Source organism: Anolis sagrei, chromosome 1 (assembly GCF_037176765.1).
Source record: "Anolis sagrei isolate rAnoSag1 chromosome 1, rAnoSag1.mat, whole genome shotgun sequence".
Classification (NCBI taxonomy): domain Eukaryota; kingdom Metazoa; phylum Chordata; class Lepidosauria; order Squamata; family Dactyloidae; genus Anolis; species Anolis sagrei.
Genome location: NC_090021.1, coordinates 251,868,983 through 251,887,430, shown reverse-complemented (window position 1 = coordinate 251,887,430; position 18,448 = coordinate 251,868,983). Strand labels below are relative to the sequence as shown.

Here is an 18,448-nt window from a genome sequence, read left to right as displayed (position 1 = left end):
AGAAGTCAAATGTAACACCCCACACCAATTCTTTGTACATAGAGCTTTGAACAGATTCTGCTTTCTTGCATGTAAAAGTCTGATTCTTGAGAAGCTCAGTTTTCATTTTAAAAAAGGAAACACTCCTTGAGTTTTGCTGTATGTTTGAAAACATGAAGGCAGTATCTGTAAAACGATTCACTGGTTGGGGCAGTAAACTGCTAGAACAGTGATTCTCAACCTTCCTAATCCTGTGACCCCTTGATACAGTTCCTCATCTTGTGGTGACCCCCAACCATAAAATTATTTTTGTTGCTCCTTCATAACTGTAATTTTGCTACTGTTATAAATCATCATGTAAATATCTGATATGCAGGATGTATTTTCATTCATTAGGCCAAATTTGGCACAAATACCCAATACGTCCATATTTGAATACTGGTGAGGTTGTTGTGGGGGGGGGGGGGTTGATTTTGTCATTTGGGAGTTGTAGTTCTTGAGATTTATAGTTAATCTACAATCAAAGAGCATTATGAACTCCACCAACTATGGAATTGAATCAAACTTGGCACACAGAACTCCCATGACAAACAGAAAATACTGGAAGGGTTTGGTGGGCATTGACCCTGAGTTTTGGAGTTGTAGTTCACCTACATCCAGAAAGCACTGTGGACTCAAACAGTGATGGATCTGAACCAAACTTGATACGAATATTCCATATGCCCAAATGTGAACATTAGTGGAGTTTGGGGAAAATAGACCTTGACATTTGGGAGTTGTAGTTACTGGGATTTACACCTACAATCAAAAAGCATTCTGAACCCTACCAACGATAGAATTGGGCCAAACTTCCTACACAGAACCCCCATGATCCAACCAGAAATACTGTGTTTTCTGATGGTCTTTGGTGATCCCTTTGACACCCCCCTCATGACCCCCCAGGGGTCCTGACACGAGGTTGAGAAATGCTGAGGTAGGGACTTCTTGATGGCTGTCCCTGTGCAAGACCTTACATGGCAAATTGTTCTTCTTTACTCTTGGTCTCCAGATGATTTTCTGACACAAGAACATTTTCTGCTGTTATTTGCTTGTTTCCTTAAGACTAACCAGCTGCTGACTAGTATTGTGCAAGATCCAGCATTGTACATTAGACCTCTGCATTTATTATTTCAGACAAAAGAAGGTTAAACAAAGTCCATTTGTATTTTATGCAGATGTTAATTCTGTTTGTCCTTTTGGCAGAGGATTCATCACCTTTAAATGAACAAAAAAATGTAAAGGTATTGTTGTAGAATAGGTAGACTTAAAGTAACAGCCTGGAACCTTGAAAGCTATGCAGCCATTACAATTTTAGGTTTTGCCATTAGACTATGTAAAATTCTACGTAATAGCTCATCAGAAAATATTAAGTAAGCATGTCCAAATATTTTTAAATCATGTAAATTTTAACTGTATTACTGGATTCTGTTGTGTCTAGAGACAAAGATAGTAAGATTGTGTGCCTTTTTGTCCTGATTTTAATTAACATATTCTATGCAGCTTTAATGACCAAAAATAGATAGTAGCAATCTTCTACTTATTCTCTTTTCAGATACAGATGAGTGCCTGCTTAACAATGGAGGCTGCCAACATGTTTGTGTCAACACAGTGGGCAGCTATGAGTGTTCTTGTAATGATGGGTTCTTCCTCAGTGATAACCAACACACCTGCATTCATCGCTCAGAAGGTAAAACCTACCTCGTGGGTTCCTCCTTCTGCTACTTCCCCAAGAAGTCCGACTCTAGTGCTCTAGTAGATTTGCTAGGTGTACTAAGTGTACTAAGTCTTTTGAGTCCTGTTTTATATGGGTTTGAATCCTACATCTCCATGTAAGGTTAGAAAAATGCCTGTCTACAATCTTGGTAAGCTGCTGCCTTAAGAATACTGTTTTGAATGATTATCTAATATGTTTCATTCTAAAGCAGCTTCCTGTGTTCTTATGTAAAGCTTTTCATCTGGGTCCCTTAATAAGTTCTGTTAGGTATGCTAGAAATCCATTGTACAATTCCCACATGCCTGGTTTGTGTGTGACACTAACTGTGTAACCCCCAGCGTTTAACACCAGAACAGCTCCCAGGCTTGTGTTCTTGCTTTTGTATTGAGCATTATGTTTAAAGTAGGTATCAGTAGGTAGACACTATGAGTTAAGGGAAACTGATAAATATTTTTGAAGGCATAAAGCAGCTGTTTTGTCACCATGTAGAGAGTTGAATGGCCAGTGCCACTCAGCATAGGCTAATGTTGTTGTTGTTGGATGCCTTCAAGATGTCTCCAAGTTATGGTGACCCTAAGGCAGAGGTATCAAACTTGTGCTTCTCTAGATGTTTGGGTCTTCAACTCTCAGTATCCCTAGCCAGCTTGTCCAATGGTTAGGAATTCTGGGAGATGAAGTCCAAAAATCTGGGGGTGGAGACAAGTTTGACACTACCACCCTACGGTATTACGGGGTTTTCTGGGACTAAGAATGTGTGATTCATCCAAAGTCGCCCAGTAGGTTTCCATGGCCAAGCAGGGAATAAAATTTTGATCTCCAGACTCACAGTCCAACATTGAAACCATTACAATACACTATCTCCTATAAGGCCAATGACATTATCCTATTTAACCATAACCCACCACTACCTATTAGGTTTGGCAGAGTTAAAACTGGGAGGGCTGCTGTATCTTCCAGTGGTTGTATATAAGAATTCATTCCAACAGGTATGTGGTGTCACTTCATTATATGACAGACAGTGCCTGATGGAATTCCTCCTTTATACAACCATTAAAGATTTAAGATGTATGTTAGTTCTCATTCTGGCAATGCTACTTGCTATGAGCATGGCATAATGGTTTGAGTGTTGGACTATGATTTTGGGAGCCAGGGTTCAAATCCCCATTCAGCCATGGAAATCCAAAGATTGACTCTGGGCAAGTCACACCCTCTCATCCTTATAAGACAACAAATGGCAACCCTCTCATCACCAAACAAATTGTGACAAGAAAATCCTGTGATAGGTTTGCCTTAGTATGGTCTAGAGCCGTTATCACAAGATAGTGTGCAAGCCTTTGAGATACCCAGATCTCTTTATCAAACTAGTTCTTACAAAAAGTACTTGGAGAGAGGAGGAGGAGGAGGCAAAGTAAAGGATGGCCTAATGTTCGAATCATGAAGTCAGCATGGCCAGAGTCTTAAGGGGGAAGAGTAAGAGAGGAGATTGCAGATATTCTAGTTACGTTCTGTCAGATGCTGTTTGTAAGATTTCTTGGATGAAGATCCAAGCAAACAAAGGTCGATATGCTCCATTTGAAGAGTGTATTTTATAGAGGAAAAGGGGTATTTAAAACAAAAAACAGAAGCACTACCTATCCCTGTGAAGCTATCTGAAATGATTTTAACGTTTTAAGAAGGAGAGATGTTTCAAAGGAGCCAGTTTTAGAGAACGGAAATAACTCCACTTTGCAGAAATGAAATTTGATGCCAAATGAGAGGCTTCAGTGCATAAACGTTTTATAGGTACCCCTGGGGCAATAACCTGAAAGTAGTAGTTTTAAGTCAGGGAGTTTCCACTGAAGCTGTGGTTAGTTAGTATTTTACACAGCCAAAATGTATAGATTTAGAAAGTTTAAGATAAATATAGAAGCTGTGCTTAAATAAACACAACATTTGAAAGGAAAGTAAGTAAGTTAACAGACGAGCCCTCCTTTATGGATTGAGAAATTGAAGTGAAAATAAGTATGCGTATACACAAAAATGCAAGACACACAGTACAAATGTGTATCTTAAGTAGGCAATGTGGAAAATAATATATAGTTGAAATGTATGAAATCTCTGGAAATCCTATGTATAAATGAATGTGAAATATGGCTTATTGAACTCTTTCACTAAGGCTAGGTGAGTGGTGTAGGGTCTGTTTTGCTTTGAGGGAGGGAGGGATGGAGAGAAGGGTATAGTAAGAAGAGAAATATGGAGAAGTGAATTGGGAAGAAAGAAAATATGGGTTCATTGCCTTTCTAAATGGTTAAATTATTTGGGCATGAATTTCTTTTGGTTTCTGAGTATGCATTAGATCAGGGGTCCACAAACTTTTTAAACAGAGGGCCAGGTCACAGTCCCTCAAACTGTTGGAGGGCCGGATTATAATTTGGAAAAAAAAATGAATTCCTATGAACACTGCACATATTTTATTTGTAGTGCAAAAACCACTTTAAAACAATATAATAATTAAAACAAAGAACAATTTTAACAAATATAAATTTATTAGTTTTTGAATGGGAAGTGTGGGCCTGTTTTTGGCTGATGAGATAGGATTGTTGTTGTTGTTGTTGTGTACTTTCAAGTCGTAACAGACTTAGGTTGATCCTAAGCGAGGGCCGGGTAAATGACCTTGGAGGGCTGCATTTGGCCCCCGGGACTTAGTTTGAGGACCCCTGCATTAGATTCTTGTGTGTTTGTTGCTCTCTTGTGATATGTGTATGTCTCTCAACCCCCCCCCCCCCCAACTTCTAACACACAGACGTATGTTTATGCAGATATAATGCCCTGTCTGGAAAATGCAAGGCATCGTATCCAGTACAACTAGATATTTGCCTGTGTGTTGGAAGGTTGGGTGGAGTGGAGAGGCGCATGTCTCTATAAAGTAGAGACAACCACAAAAACTGTCGAGTTGAGGACAGGAAAAAAGGCACATGTTCTGCATCTATCTCCTCCTCTGCTTTTTCCCTTTTATCTTTCTAGGCTCCCTTTGGTTTTTTTGTACCCTGAATGTTTCCTTTTTCATCCTTCATATTTTCTCCTTTACCAAATTTGATTTTCTTTTCACCTTCTCCTATCTTTCTTATTCTTCCTTTTACCTCCTGACAAATACAGTACATTAAAAACCAAGAAATAGCCACAAACTTTATATGTTAATCTGTTATGATTCTATGTATTTTATTGTTTAACTGTTTAAACTATTTTTAGTATATGGGATAGGTTTTATGAGTATGTTTTAAGTTGCACTGAATCTTGCCAGAGTTATAAGCTGCTTATGGGGATAAGAAAAGCTGGGTATAAATGAAGCAAAAAAGTAATAAACCTGTTCTTTTAAACATCTTTTTTCATAGCTGTTCAGAAAAGTTAATTGTAACTGAAGATAAGTGGTTGATTTGGGATGATCTGGGGGTTGGCATACAAATTGATTGCACAATTATTTTATTTGGACATGAATCAATTGACTGGCTTTGGCATTTGTAAAAGTAAAATACAACCATGATTTTTTTTCATATCCAAGTTTTTGTGTGTGTCAGGAGCAACTTGAGAAACTGCAAGTCACTTCTGGTGTGAGATAATTGGCCGTCTGCAAATATGTTGCCCAGGGGATGCCCGGATGTTTGATGTTTTACCGTCTTTGTGGGAGGCTTCTCTCATGTTCCCACATGGGGAACCGGAGCTGACAGGGGAGCTTATCTGCGGTCTCCCTAGATTCGAACCTTCAACTTGTCGGCCTTCAGTCCTGCTGGCACAAGGGTTTAACCCATTGTGCCACCGGGGCTCCATATATAAGTATAAATTACTTATCCCCAGGTTTCAGCGGTGACCAGGGGAGCATTTGCACAGCTTAGGCTCGTGCGCCAGCTGCGCCCGTATCTCGGGAAGTCTGACTTGGCCACGGTGGTACACGCTCTTGTCACATCCCGCCTGGATTACTGCAACGCTCTCTACGTGGGGCTGCCCTTGAAGACGGCCCGGAAGCTTCAGCTGGTCCAGCGTGCGGCAGCCATGTTACTAACTGGAGCGGGTAGCAGGGAGCACACAACGCCCTTGTTGTCCCAGCTTCACTGGCTGCCGATTTGCTACCGGACCCAATTCAAGGTGCTGGTCTTGGCCTACAAAGCCCTAAACGGTTCCGGCCCAAAATACCTTTCTGACCGCATCTTGGCCTACGAGCCCACGAGGACCTTGAGATCGTCTGGGGAGGCCCTTCTCTCGATCCCGCCTGCATCACAGGCACGGCTGGCGGGGACGAGGGAGAGGGCCTTCTCGGTGGTGGCCCCCCGGCTGTGGAACACTCTCCCGGCACACATCAGACAGGCGCCCTCCCTCATGTCCTTTCGAAAAAGCCTTAAGACCTGGCTGTTCGAGAGGGCCTTTAATTAAGTGCTAAGCAACAACATTACGGTAATGAGAACTGGAATGGTATAAGGAAAATGAGACTGGCTATGATTCTACTAAGAGACGAAGCGGATTTTTATGTAGTTTGTATTTGTTGTATAGTCATATGTTGTTGATACTGGCCTCTGTAACTGTCCTTTTATGTGTACTGTACACCGCCATGAGTCGCCCGTAAGGGCTGAGAATGGCGGTCAATAAGTGCATCTAATAAATAAATAAATAATAAATAAATAAATAATAAATTAGCACATGTTAATGTTACTCATCTGTAGGCACCCATCTTTAAACGCCTAGCAATGTCTTTATAGTAGATAATTATAGATTACATATTTTGAATTGATTTAGGTGTGTCAACATAATTTTAGCCACTTTAACATCCAGCTGGTATAATTTAGTTTAATCTTCCAAAGAATCAAGTTTTATGTTATTATTTCTACTGTGCAGTTTATCATTTCTATTCCTTCTGTCTGTGGAAACATTAAATCAACTGGATAGTCCCAGAACTTATGGTAGTCAAATGCCATATTGATTTGGAATTTCTTTTTCTCTGCATGTTTATATTTTGGTAACCTTTTGCTAGAAGATAGGATGAACTGTGTCAACACTGTGCAACAGTTACTCACAGTAATACCAACACCAATGGCGGCATAGTCTCAGTATAGAAACTGTGTGTCATCTGCTTGCTAAATGAACTCCTCAGAGTCTAAACAAGCCATTTGTGTGAGTGTGTGTTTGTTTGCTTTTTTGAAAAATCAATCTCCTTGTCCAGCTTCTACAGATAAACGTAATTCTATATTCCCTCATTGCCGCCTGTTCTCTCTCTTTTATCTTCTCCAGCCTTGTTTCTTATATTTCTGTTTACTTGACCAAAACCAGGTTTTTAATCATTATGTATAGGTCTAAGATTGTAAGAAGAACTGAATATAATTAGCAAATACAACTTTTCTTTCTGAAAAAGCCCAAAGAGCAGATACAACTGTCTTTCAATTTTTTTGTTCTACTCTTAGCTTTGATTACGTCATTTCACCTGTGTTGCTTTTATTATATATCTATCCATAGATAATGAAAATCATAATAAATAACAGTTTGAATATCTGAGCAACTGCCTTTCAGTCCAAGTGCATTGCACTAAACAGTGTGCATGCTATGCATTGGAATGCCTTCTTTTCTTCCCATAGCTCTCAGATGAGGAGTTCAAAATTTTCTCCGCATGGAGAACTATGCAAGTACCAATTCAGTATTTGAAGAGTGTGGGTTCAGTGAACTTTGCCAAAGTACCTGAATGAATGATGTCTCCATTGGTCTCTGAATGTGCACAAAGAGGTTACACTGTTAGCAGAAGCTAAGCTGTTAATTCTCTTTAATGCTTTTTAAACACCTCTTAGTTAACAGACAGATCACAAGGCATGCTGAAGCTTTCAAATGCCACAAAACAGTGGAGTTAATAAGGCTAATTTGTGGTGCTCTGTGGTGCACAGAGCCTGACTGACAGCATAATAGTGATTGCCAGTTTTCCCTGGGCGATCTTTGCATCTTTTGTGTATTCTGCTGGGTAGAAGGCATCATTGTCTTGTTAGTTTTCTCACTGTGGGAAAGGAATCAAGAAGCCAGTAGAGCAGAATAATCAAAGCAAAGTAGCAACTATTCCTTTGTTGCTCAAAGCCGCCTTCTTCAAGAAAGTCTATTGGAGGCAAAAACAGGGGTGTTAAGAAGAGAGCAGGCTTGATTGAAATGTTACAGAACTTCAGGAACACATTGCCAATTCTTGTTTATTTTCTTGGAATGGTAATATGCCTGCAGCACAAAAAGATGAGAGAAATCTAGTAAGGAACTGATCTGCAGATAAATCCAAACACTTGGCTGTAAGTCCAACCAGATTTCGTCTGATTCACACTTTTTCTATGTTCAGTGATAGGTGCTGTGGTCTACAACATCTGTGAGACTTTGATGTAGCAACAGAACCAACAATACGGCTTTTTATGCAATCATTTTTATAAAAATTCACCCATCTGCTTCCAGGAACAAACAAAGTTGCCCTTGAGATTGTGTTTTGCTCCTTAATGTGGACTTCATATATTCATATATTTCCCCCTCAGACTAGCTCCGTGGGTTCTGTTTAAAATCTTCAGATGAATCGGAGTTTTCAGCAGCATTTTGTGTGGCTGTTGTCTCACGCAAGAAAATAGGTTCATTGACATTCACAGTGCAGCAATTTCCTTAGGAAGATAGTATTTTGGATTTTAGAATTCAAGATAATGAATGCTCAACAGTCAGCGCAAAGTGATAACATATCAATGGATGTGGTGGTAATAGTACATTTAGCATATATATTACAGTCTTCATTGTTATTTTCTAAAGGTTGCCAATTTTATTAAACGTTGAAGTTGGCAGTCTTTGGAAAATAATAATGGAGGCTGTACCACAAAAATAATGGAGACTATACTACAACTTGAGCATTCCTCAAGAAGGACAGCTGTTTAATGAATGACTGTTACCATACTTATTATTTGTGAATAATGTGTAACATGTTATTGTAATTTAAAAGAATACCTAAATGTGGCATTACTGGTAAGGTTTCATAATAACAAAAGGAAATGCTCATGAGCATTTCTGAGGAAGGGAGATCTATAATTGACATTAACCACAACAGCAACAGTGATGTAATAGTTGGTTACTCACTCTGAAAATATTCTAATGTTTACTTTGTTTTCAATTCAATGTTGAAAACAGACAAATTGGTTGTTATTTAAAAATAGAACAAAAGATAATGAATAATGTTTCTACTTTTAAGTTGTTGCTTCCACAAGTTTAAGTAATGCCTGGGGTGGCTGATTTTGAAGAGGAGTGAAGGGTGCTGAGAAAGCAAGATGCACGAGTTTAGCATGACCAGGCAGGCTAGATGGTGCAGTACCTGGGATAGCTCCAAGTGAGCAGTGTGATCTGGTAGGGCCTGAAGACTTTCATGTTCCAGTCCTGAAGCTCCCGAAACTCCCACTGATATTTCACTCCTTGCAAAGTGGGAATCCATTCAGGGGTAGCCCACAGCCCTGGGACCTGATATTCATTCAGCTCTTCAAGGGTTCTGGGTGTCAGGCATTCTGCTATCCTTGGTCTATCAACTCCATGGACTGTGGAGCTTGAGAATAGTGTTCTGGCCCAGTGCTGTAACCAGGCTCAGGGATTGTTGGCATTCCTCTCCAAGAGCAATGGGGGGGGGGGGGGTCTCTTGCATTTCAGTTTGGGGTTGAGAGTCTGGCTCTAGAGTGCTTCTCAACACCAGTGATTGGGGCAAATGCTGCAGAGCTTGTTGACTTCTGCATTTCCTTTTAAAGTGTGATGGCATACATCTCCTTGACACATTTGGCCACCCTGGAACTATATTTCTATGTACAATGTGAAGTGGCTTTAAAGAGACGAATGCATTAGTACCATAGTTTTGGTACTATGTTATAACTGTACTTAAATATAGCTAGCTTTGGACCTACTTCTGAGGTCAGAAAGTTGAATTGAGAATAGAGAATACAAACTGATGAGGATGCAGTGATGTAATGAATCCACCCAGTTTGGGTGGGAGACCTGATTATAACCTTGCAGATATCCAGTTTCCTCTTCCTCTGTCTTACAGACATACATACACGTTTGTCCCAAGTTTGAGACTATCCTTGTTTTTAACCTTGCAAAAACATTATCAAGTAAAGAAATATTGCCAAGAGCTTGGTTTAACATCTGACCAACAATAATCTGCTCAGTTTCAAACTAAGACTTCTTTTGCTTTGGACAGCTAAAGCCTGGAAACAGAGTCTATATCTACTAGTGTTTGCTGAAAAAGAGGCAACACCTGCATGTATATCCTGTGATCTTCCCATGCTGTTGGCGTGTCCACAGTTGACAAGGACTTTTTGGATACCCAGTTTCCTCTTCAAAATCTCTTTGGAAATCTGGGTAACAGTGTTGATCTACTGATTTATTCAGATTCAAACATTCTGTCAGCAGATTCCCCTTTGTTTGAATTATTGGTTATACAGTACATGCTGAAGGCAAATTTGTATATTTGAAACATTCATAGTATTATGTGGTGCAGTATAGTCTAGCCCTTTCTATGACTAGTTCTCAGTATGCTTACCTATCTATTTTTCTTCTTTCTCCTGATTATTTTGCAATAAAATTGTGAAGATACAATTGGGTCATGCCTTCATTTTGCCATTTTGTGTTCCTTATAGTCATGACAGATTAAAAAATAAGAATAGACTTAGTAATAGGGATATTGCATATTAAGCTTCAGCAGCTGCTGCATAAATTTTTGTTCAGGGATCTTTTTGTTCAGATGGTTTCAAGATTATCTGGTGCTTATTGAAATGCTGTATCTAGCATGTGTCATCTGCTGTAGGCACAGAGAACACTGATGCATCCCTTTTACTGTTTTTGCAGAAGGTTTGAGCTGTATGAATAAAGATCATGGCTGTGCACATATCTGCAAAGAAGCACCAAAAGGAGGAGTGGCCTGTGAATGCAGACCTGGATTTGAACTGGCCAGAAACCAGAGAGACTGTATTTGTATGCAACATTTTACACTTACCTCATGCTTTCCCTAAGCGAGCAAGTAGAATTCAGACATTTCTATTCTTAGTTGTGAAACTGAGGCTTCCTTTCCAAGGATGATGTTACTTAAAAGCTCATTTGGCTGAATAAACCCTGATAACATGAAAATGAATGAAGAGCATTGTTGACCATTTAAAGATAGTCAGATTTAAGGTTGATATGATGACATATGTTTTATTTGCACCAAGAATACGCCATCACATGTTTATTGCTTTTTTAAGAGTCTGCCAGACATTGCCATCTATAAAAAGTCTTTATCTTGTATTAATTGATTATTATTGGCTATAAACTGTGTCCAGCATTGAATTCAGGTACTGTGGATTAACTTGACTTTCTAGTAAAAAAAAAAAAAGGTTAGAAGCCTATGACTGCTTTCTTGGGAAAAAGACCCATTGAACTTAATTGAGGTTACGGTAATTTGGAGCTGGCACCTGAAGGATTTCTCTGTCAGTTCCTCGTGATGTTCAGCTGAGAGAAACTGCAATTCTTGAAATTGAATATTGAAAATATTGCTTGCTGATGACTTGTGATACTTGTTCATTGCATTTCCTCAACCATTTAAATGAAAATATTTATAATGTAATGAATATTATAATTGATTATATCATATTCTATTAAATAAGTTATTAGAAACAAGAATGCCAGTGAATAAAACTTGGATCTGTTTCCTGTCCCTGGTTGTAATTAATTTTGTGCTGGCAATTGCGAAGTTTGTTTCAAAAAGGTACCAAATCCAAAAAAATTGAAAAGTGATGATAGGTGGCAGCACATTCTTGGCTAGGAGTCAAATATTATGTACAGATCAAAACTATCAAAATGTATCAAATCACCTTGGTCCAGGACTTGGACAATTTTATTTTAAAGAGTGCATATTCTCAGGACAGTTTTTCCCGATTCCTATAACATTTGTTCAGATGGAGTTGGTACTTTTTGGAAACAATCTCCACAATTATGTCCAAGTACATATACAGCAGGTGAATTTCTTAAAAATTAAAATAACTCATAGGTCTTCCAGATATATAGAAGACAAAAACGACATATGTAAGGTAGTGGCATTCTCTCAACTGCACATTTTCTTAAACGTTCTAAGTACCATACTTCTCAAGTTCAGCAGTCTGTTTTCTTTCCAGTGACTTGCAACCATGGGAATGGTGGCTGCCAGCATTCATGCGAAGATACAGATGTTGGTCCTATCTGTGGATGTCATCCGGAATACATAATACATCCCAATGGAAAAATTTGTCTTGGTACATGAGCACTTGTATTATTTTCAGCTACAATTTTTCAGCTATAATCCTACATTTTCCTTACCAGACATTTGCCACTTTTGGATGACTGATTTCTTTTTAATATTTTCCCTGGAAGTTGATACATATTGAGAACTTATTCTTCAAACTGACAACCCTAATTTCTTGGTTTGGAAGGAAAGTAATTCTGAATGCATATTACTCATGCCTTTATTTATTGGATTCATATTTATTGGATTCTTCCAAAAGTAGGCTCAAACTAGCACTGACTAAAAAAATAGTTAAAACACAAGTCAAGTTCAGAGATTAAACACAGTATTTTTCTAAAAAAACAAAACAAAAACTATTTTAAGTATGCAGTGTAATGGTTTGAGTTTGAACTTGGAGACCTGTGATCAAATATACATTTGGCCATGAAAACCCACTGGGTGGCCTGGGGCAAATCAAACACCTTCTGTCTTAGAGGAAGGGAAAAGCACCTCCTCCTTGAATAAATCCTGCCAAGAAAACACCATGATAGGCTTACCTAAATGTCATGGATAAATATTATGTATGATTTGAATGGAATTGTATGAAAGATGAATGAATGGGAGTTAATAATTTTGGAGACACCATTCTAAAATATTCAGGTCTGGAAAACAACTACACTCAGGAACTGTAATTAAAAGTTGTTGATGAGAATTGTGACAGTGATTCACTGTTGAAATTTTGGGGAAAAACAACGTGTTTACCTTAATCAGAGACAATGGCTCTTTAAGTTAAGGAAATGTTTACAAGGTTTCTTACTTAAGAAGGAAGTCTACACAAGCCTTATGGTCACCAACACCAATTATGCAAATTCAACGTCTGCCAGAAAGAGATAGAGTCAGGATGTTTCAAAATAGAAAAACATCATTTACAACTTTGGAGCAAAAGTATGCCAGACAGCGATGCTGTTCACCCACCATGCTCTGCTCCTTGGGGAGGAGAGAGATGGTGTATTTGGGAGTGGCAGATCTGCAATGGAACACAGTCCGGTCACTTGCCTCCTTTTCTCAAGGAAAGAGAAAGGAGTGTGATTTTGGAGTCATGTTCTTAGAGAAAGAGGGTGCATTTTGGTGTTTTAGAAGTTTTGGAAGTATTAGAAAAGTGACAGATTTACAAGAAAACAGCAGGTGAAATGGTGATGTATGCATGAGGATGAATGAATGTGTATGGGTAATGTGAATGCTGAGCAAAAATGTAATTCCCTTTTTGTTTGTTTGTTAGCCAATGTAACTAGGTTGTTTGTGAATTCAATGAAGTTACATAGAATCTTTATGTCTAAATGTTGTTCTGTAAAAGTTATGATACCCCTTCTTTTACTGGAAAATTGCAATAAGTTATGAAAAAGCTATTCATAACATTAGAGTCACTATAAATGACTAAGGCACCCAACAACAAGGAATATAATCCTTTCTCAGTAAAAATAGGGATTCTTCTATACCCACACCATTACAGTACTGAACATTTCAGAACGATGGTGTGATGCTCCTTGTGATCTGGAATATGCACAACCCTGGCCTAAGGGAAGAAAAAAATGGAGGAGATTTAAGTAAGTGTTGACTTAGAATTGAACTACTGATTCAGCAAATCTGTTCTAGTTGGGGCTAGCAATTTGATTTAGGCCACAGTTGTGAATCAATTGTATGATCTGCTAGACAGTTTTCTTCACTTATATCATAATATAATTACCTGGAAGAATATTTGCACTGCATGCAGATCCATTTTTCATATTTCTTTTTCCTTTCAATTTTAAAGAGAGAGATGAGGTTGCAACAGATATCTCTGAAAACAATGCCACTGCAGGAACTGACGTGGACAAGAGGGTGAAGAGACGACTGCACATGGGTAAAAATACTCAGTTTTTATTGATGGCAGTGGCATTCCTGATTTTGCTATGTGAAATACCATTTCTCATTTTACAATTTAAATATTGTAGCTTCCATGACCTAAGGACATCGTCACACTAGAGCAGTGGTTCTCAACCTGTTGGTCCCCAGATGTTTTGATCTTCAACTCTCAGAAATCCTAACAGCTGCTAAACTGACTGGGATTTCTGGGAGTTGAAGTTCAAAACACCTGGGGACCCACAGGTTGAGAACCACTGATCAAGAGCATGGATCCACTTTAAATCTGGATTCTGCCTCCTGTAGAATTCTGGGGTTTTTAGTTTAGGGAGTGGCCTTTAAACTGCTGGGCCAGACAGGTCCTGGACCTCACTAAACTACAATGAGAGAAGCCTCCCATAAGGATGGTAAAACATCAAAACATCTAGGCGTCCCCTGGGCAATGTCCTTGCAGATGGCCAATTCTCTCACACCAGAAACAACTTGCAGTTTCTCAAGTCGCTCCTGACATGAACCCCCCCCCCCCCCAAAAAAAAACCCCCTCAGAATTCTGCAGGAGGCAGAAACCTGATTTAAAGTGTATCCATGCTCTGGTGTGATGTGGCTGTATGGGCATAGTCTGTCCCTGGAAGGCTTTTCAGGGGGCTGAAGTGGGGAAAGGGGTCACTCTTCTCAATTTTTGCTAGATTGATTAGTTCCACACTTAGAGCTCCACCACTAGATTCTGCCCTTAGCTATTTTCAGCTTTTGTAAACACCCCTCTACTTACATTTTTGGCATGTAATGTTCTTGGCAGGGCTAAAGTGTGTTCGCTTGAGTGGTGCCTATGGGAACCATATGTCATACTCTTTTCTTCTGTTAACTGTCACAGAGATATGCAATTGCAACCATAATTTTGCAGAGAGAAATGGTTGCTTTCTACTTGAGCTACAACTGCAATTATAGTTACCTTTAAATCTGCATTTGCATATGGATTCATTTTTAGAAAGGAAGCTACTGTATGTACTTGTGTACAAGTTGAACTCATGTATAAGATGAGGACAGATTTTAGGATCAAAATTAGGGATTTTAATATGACTCATGGTTATGTTGAAGACAAAACTTTTCAGAACTCACTTTTCAAAGGTAATAAACATAATACATACAGACAGAATGGCTTTCACCAAACACCAAGGTGGGAAGAGTAGAGGGACTTGGTGCTTTTAAGAGGCTCTCCTGGGAGCAGCTGATGCAGTAGGGTGAGAGTGGGAAGAAAATAAATGGCTTAGGAACCAAGTGGGAGCAGAGAAGGTGAAAGGGAGAGACAGATGAGCATCTTGATGGCTGATGGGTCCATTAGTGGAGGGGGGGGGGGATTTCCTTATTGCTTCTGAGCTAGTATGTAGTGACAAAGATTTGTGCTTGAAGATGGAGTGAATGGCAAAGGGGAACTGCTTGCCACTAGCTCTGCCATGTTCTCATCCAGACCAAATGCAGCATTGTGGCAGGAAGAGTAGAGGGAGTCAGTACTTTTTAAGAGTTCTCCAGGGATTGACTAAAGTGAGAGCTTGATCCATCCTGGGAGAGCCTAATAACTGCAGCAAGTTGAATCACAAAGCAGCCGTCACCAGAATTTTCCTGTTTAGACCAGAAGCAGCACCATGGCTGGGAGAGTAGAGTGGGTGATTTCCAGACTACATTGACCTTCAAATACCACATGGTACTCTTAAATTCTCTTCTATTTTTCCTTATTTCTTCAGAAACTTGTGCAGTCAATAATGGTGGCTGTGATCGCACTTGTAAGGACACTTCTACAGGTGTTCACTGCAGCTGTCCTGTTGGATTTACACTTCAGTTCGATGGGAAGACATGCAAAGGTAGAACATGTCTTATTGTGTATGCAATACTTTTGTCTGCAAGTGATTCACTGCAGAAAAAAACTATGCAGATATTGTTGGATTGCAATCCCCCCAATCCTCATCATTAGCTATGCTAGCTGGGGCTTCTAGGATTATAATTATAAGTATAGGCCAGCAATATGTGCAGGGCTCTAGTTGTCCATTCCTGTTCTAAGCCAATGAGAAAGGAAAATCTGAAATGGAAAATTTAGTTCCGATTCACCAGTGGCCATTCTGATAGTTTCCATTTTCAGACGGTTTAGAAGGTATGCATAAAAGGTTTGCTTTTTTGTATTCAGTCCTATCTAATCACCTCTCTTGTCAACTTGTAGATGATATTTTACTGAGAGGAGTCTCTTTGTTTGCATGGAATTGAGCTAATATAGTACCATCTGTGTAAATGCCATCTGCTGGTAGAGGGCTGTAGATGGAAACACTTCACTTACTGTTAGAACATTGATCAAGTATTTGATTATTCAAGAAGACGCACAGGTCTAAAACACAAAAGTAAACATGCCCCAAAAGTATAGATCAGCCTATTCTCCCATTTTTATTTTTCTGCATGCTTGCCTATTCCATGTTGCAATGTTTGGTTTGAAAGCAATAGAAGAAAATACAAATAAGTATACAAGTGGTACAGCAATTAAAATGAGTGCACAAATAACTCATAAGAAGCATGGTAGATCAAAATAAAAAAAAGTTTTAGGTATCTCGAATTTAAGATAGCTTTGCATTTTTTCCTCTCAGACAATTTTGAGACGGAGCTTAGGTACTCTGTTTAGGGATTACTAGTTTGATCAGCAGAGAACAAAAAACAAAACAAAACATTTTATTATAATTTTAAAACACTTGATTGGTGGCTTCTAAGAATTTAGATGCAATATATAAATATTGATGATAGTCTAAGAGCTTTAAGCCTCATGGTTGGGGTCTGTAAAGAAAAGAAAATCATGTTTTTCATCTTACTTGTCCTTCTCAATTTTTTTTGTTACAGATATTGATGAATGCCAGGCCAATAATGGCGGCTGTGATCATTTTTGTAGAAACACAATTGGTAGTTTTGATTGCAGCTGTAGAAAAGGCTTTAAATTATTATCTGATGAAAAATTATGTCAAGGTAGGTACACTGGAAAGCAATACATAATTAAATACGATTTTAATGGTTTCAGAAAGTAGACATCATGTGTTGCTAAGGTAATCCAGAAATAACGATCCTGGGTTGAATGTATTTTTCTTTTAAAAAATGACTTAACTGCAAAAGAATTTGCTTCTATCTATATTATATAACTGGTATCTGTTCATCAGCACACTCCTTATGCCATTTGAAATAATTGCAGGTACATATCTTTTTTGTGTGCACACCTAGTGAGATCTTCATAATAATTCAGAAATAATCTTGTGCTTTCTGTGGAATGTGTTTCATGTGGCTTCGGCCTTTGTTACTAATAATCTTTATCTCCATTAATTTCAGTGAGAAAAAGTTAACAATTTTTGCTTTATTTCTTACTAGTAAATGGCATTTAGCTTAGTACTGAACAAATGTAATTGAAACAGGAATGTGAGCCAAATGGCATTTGTGGTATTGCTATTTAGTAAACCTGTGGAGCTGGCTTGAGTTCATCTAAACATAATATTTGTTCTCAGTAGTCAAAACATGCATCTACATGGACAGGAAACCTGGGGTTACTGTGGAGTACATAGCTGATGTGTGCAAGGGTGCCAGCATGACCTAAGGAGCGGAAGGGGATTGCTCCTTCCTTTCCCTCATTCCCTCTGTGGGTCCTTCCACACAGCCATATAACCCAGAATATCAAGGCAGAAAATCTCACAATACCTGCTTTCAACTGGGATATTTGAATCCACATTGTCATATATTCCAGTTCAAAGCAGAAAATGTGGGATTTTATCCAGCTGTGTGGAAGGGGCCTCTGAAAGATGTGGCCACTAATGCAAATGTCAATGATGGCTCCAGAGCATTTCCCAACATTGCTTAATACAGGACAAAACAGTGTTAAGTGGCCTTGGCTTTCCTTAGGGGCGATAAAGGCTGAGGGCCCTTCCACACAGCCCTATATCCCAGAATATCAAGGCAGAAAATCCCACAATATCTGCTTTGAACTGGGTTATCTAAGTCCACACTCAGATAATGTGGGATTTTCTGCCTTGATATCCTGGAATATAGGGTTGCCTGGAAGGGCTGTAATACATCATGTGGATGGCATGAGATTTAATCTTGCTTGCCAGGGGTTATCCTGTCCATTTAGATATGCGCTAAGAAAGCATAAAAATCAATGGGAAAAGAGCAGTTCAACTCTTTGGTTTGCAGTCTTTGCTTGATGAACCATTTGTTGATGTTAACAAATTCAGTGTCTTTATAAAGTGCTAGTTTACCTTTGTTTTTCATCAGTTTTTCAAGATCGTAAATTCCTTCTTTGTGTGAAGTGAAATAATAAAGTATTCCTTAAATACTGCAGACATTGATGAATGTTCCTTTGAAAGGACATGTGACCATATGTGCATCAATCATCCAGGCACTTTTGAGTGTGCATGCAAGAAAGGATACACACTCTATGGCTTCACACATTGTGGAGGTCAGTATAGATAACACATTGCTGGTGTCCTTGTAGAGGTGTTACTTCCTTGATTGTGACATTGAATGGAAATCTTGGTTTTAAAACCAGTGATGTAGTTACTTCAGATGTTTTC

The 18,448-nt window shown here is 38.9% G+C and overlaps 1 protein-coding gene across 2 annotated transcripts in view; it reads left to right on the top strand.

The window, feature by feature from the left end:
• Window positions 1-18,448, top strand: part of SCUBE2 (signal peptide, CUB domain and EGF like domain containing 2) — a 61,163-nt gene that overhangs the window by 15,470 nt on the left and 27,245 nt on the right. For both annotated transcript variants that reach the window (XM_060767161.2, XM_060767148.2), the window contains exons 4-10: window positions 1,571-1,705; window positions 10,580-10,705; window positions 11,881-11,997; window positions 13,777-13,866; window positions 15,605-15,721; window positions 16,737-16,859; window positions 18,217-18,333. In XM_060767161.2, the coding sequence (XP_060623144.2) occupies window positions 1,571-1,705; window positions 10,580-10,705; window positions 11,881-11,997; window positions 13,777-13,866; window positions 15,605-15,721; window positions 16,737-16,859; window positions 18,217-18,333 (825 nt within the window). The remainder of the gene's footprint in view (window positions 1-1,570; window positions 1,706-10,579; window positions 10,706-11,880; window positions 11,998-13,776; window positions 13,867-15,604; window positions 15,722-16,736; window positions 16,860-18,216; window positions 18,334-18,448) is intronic.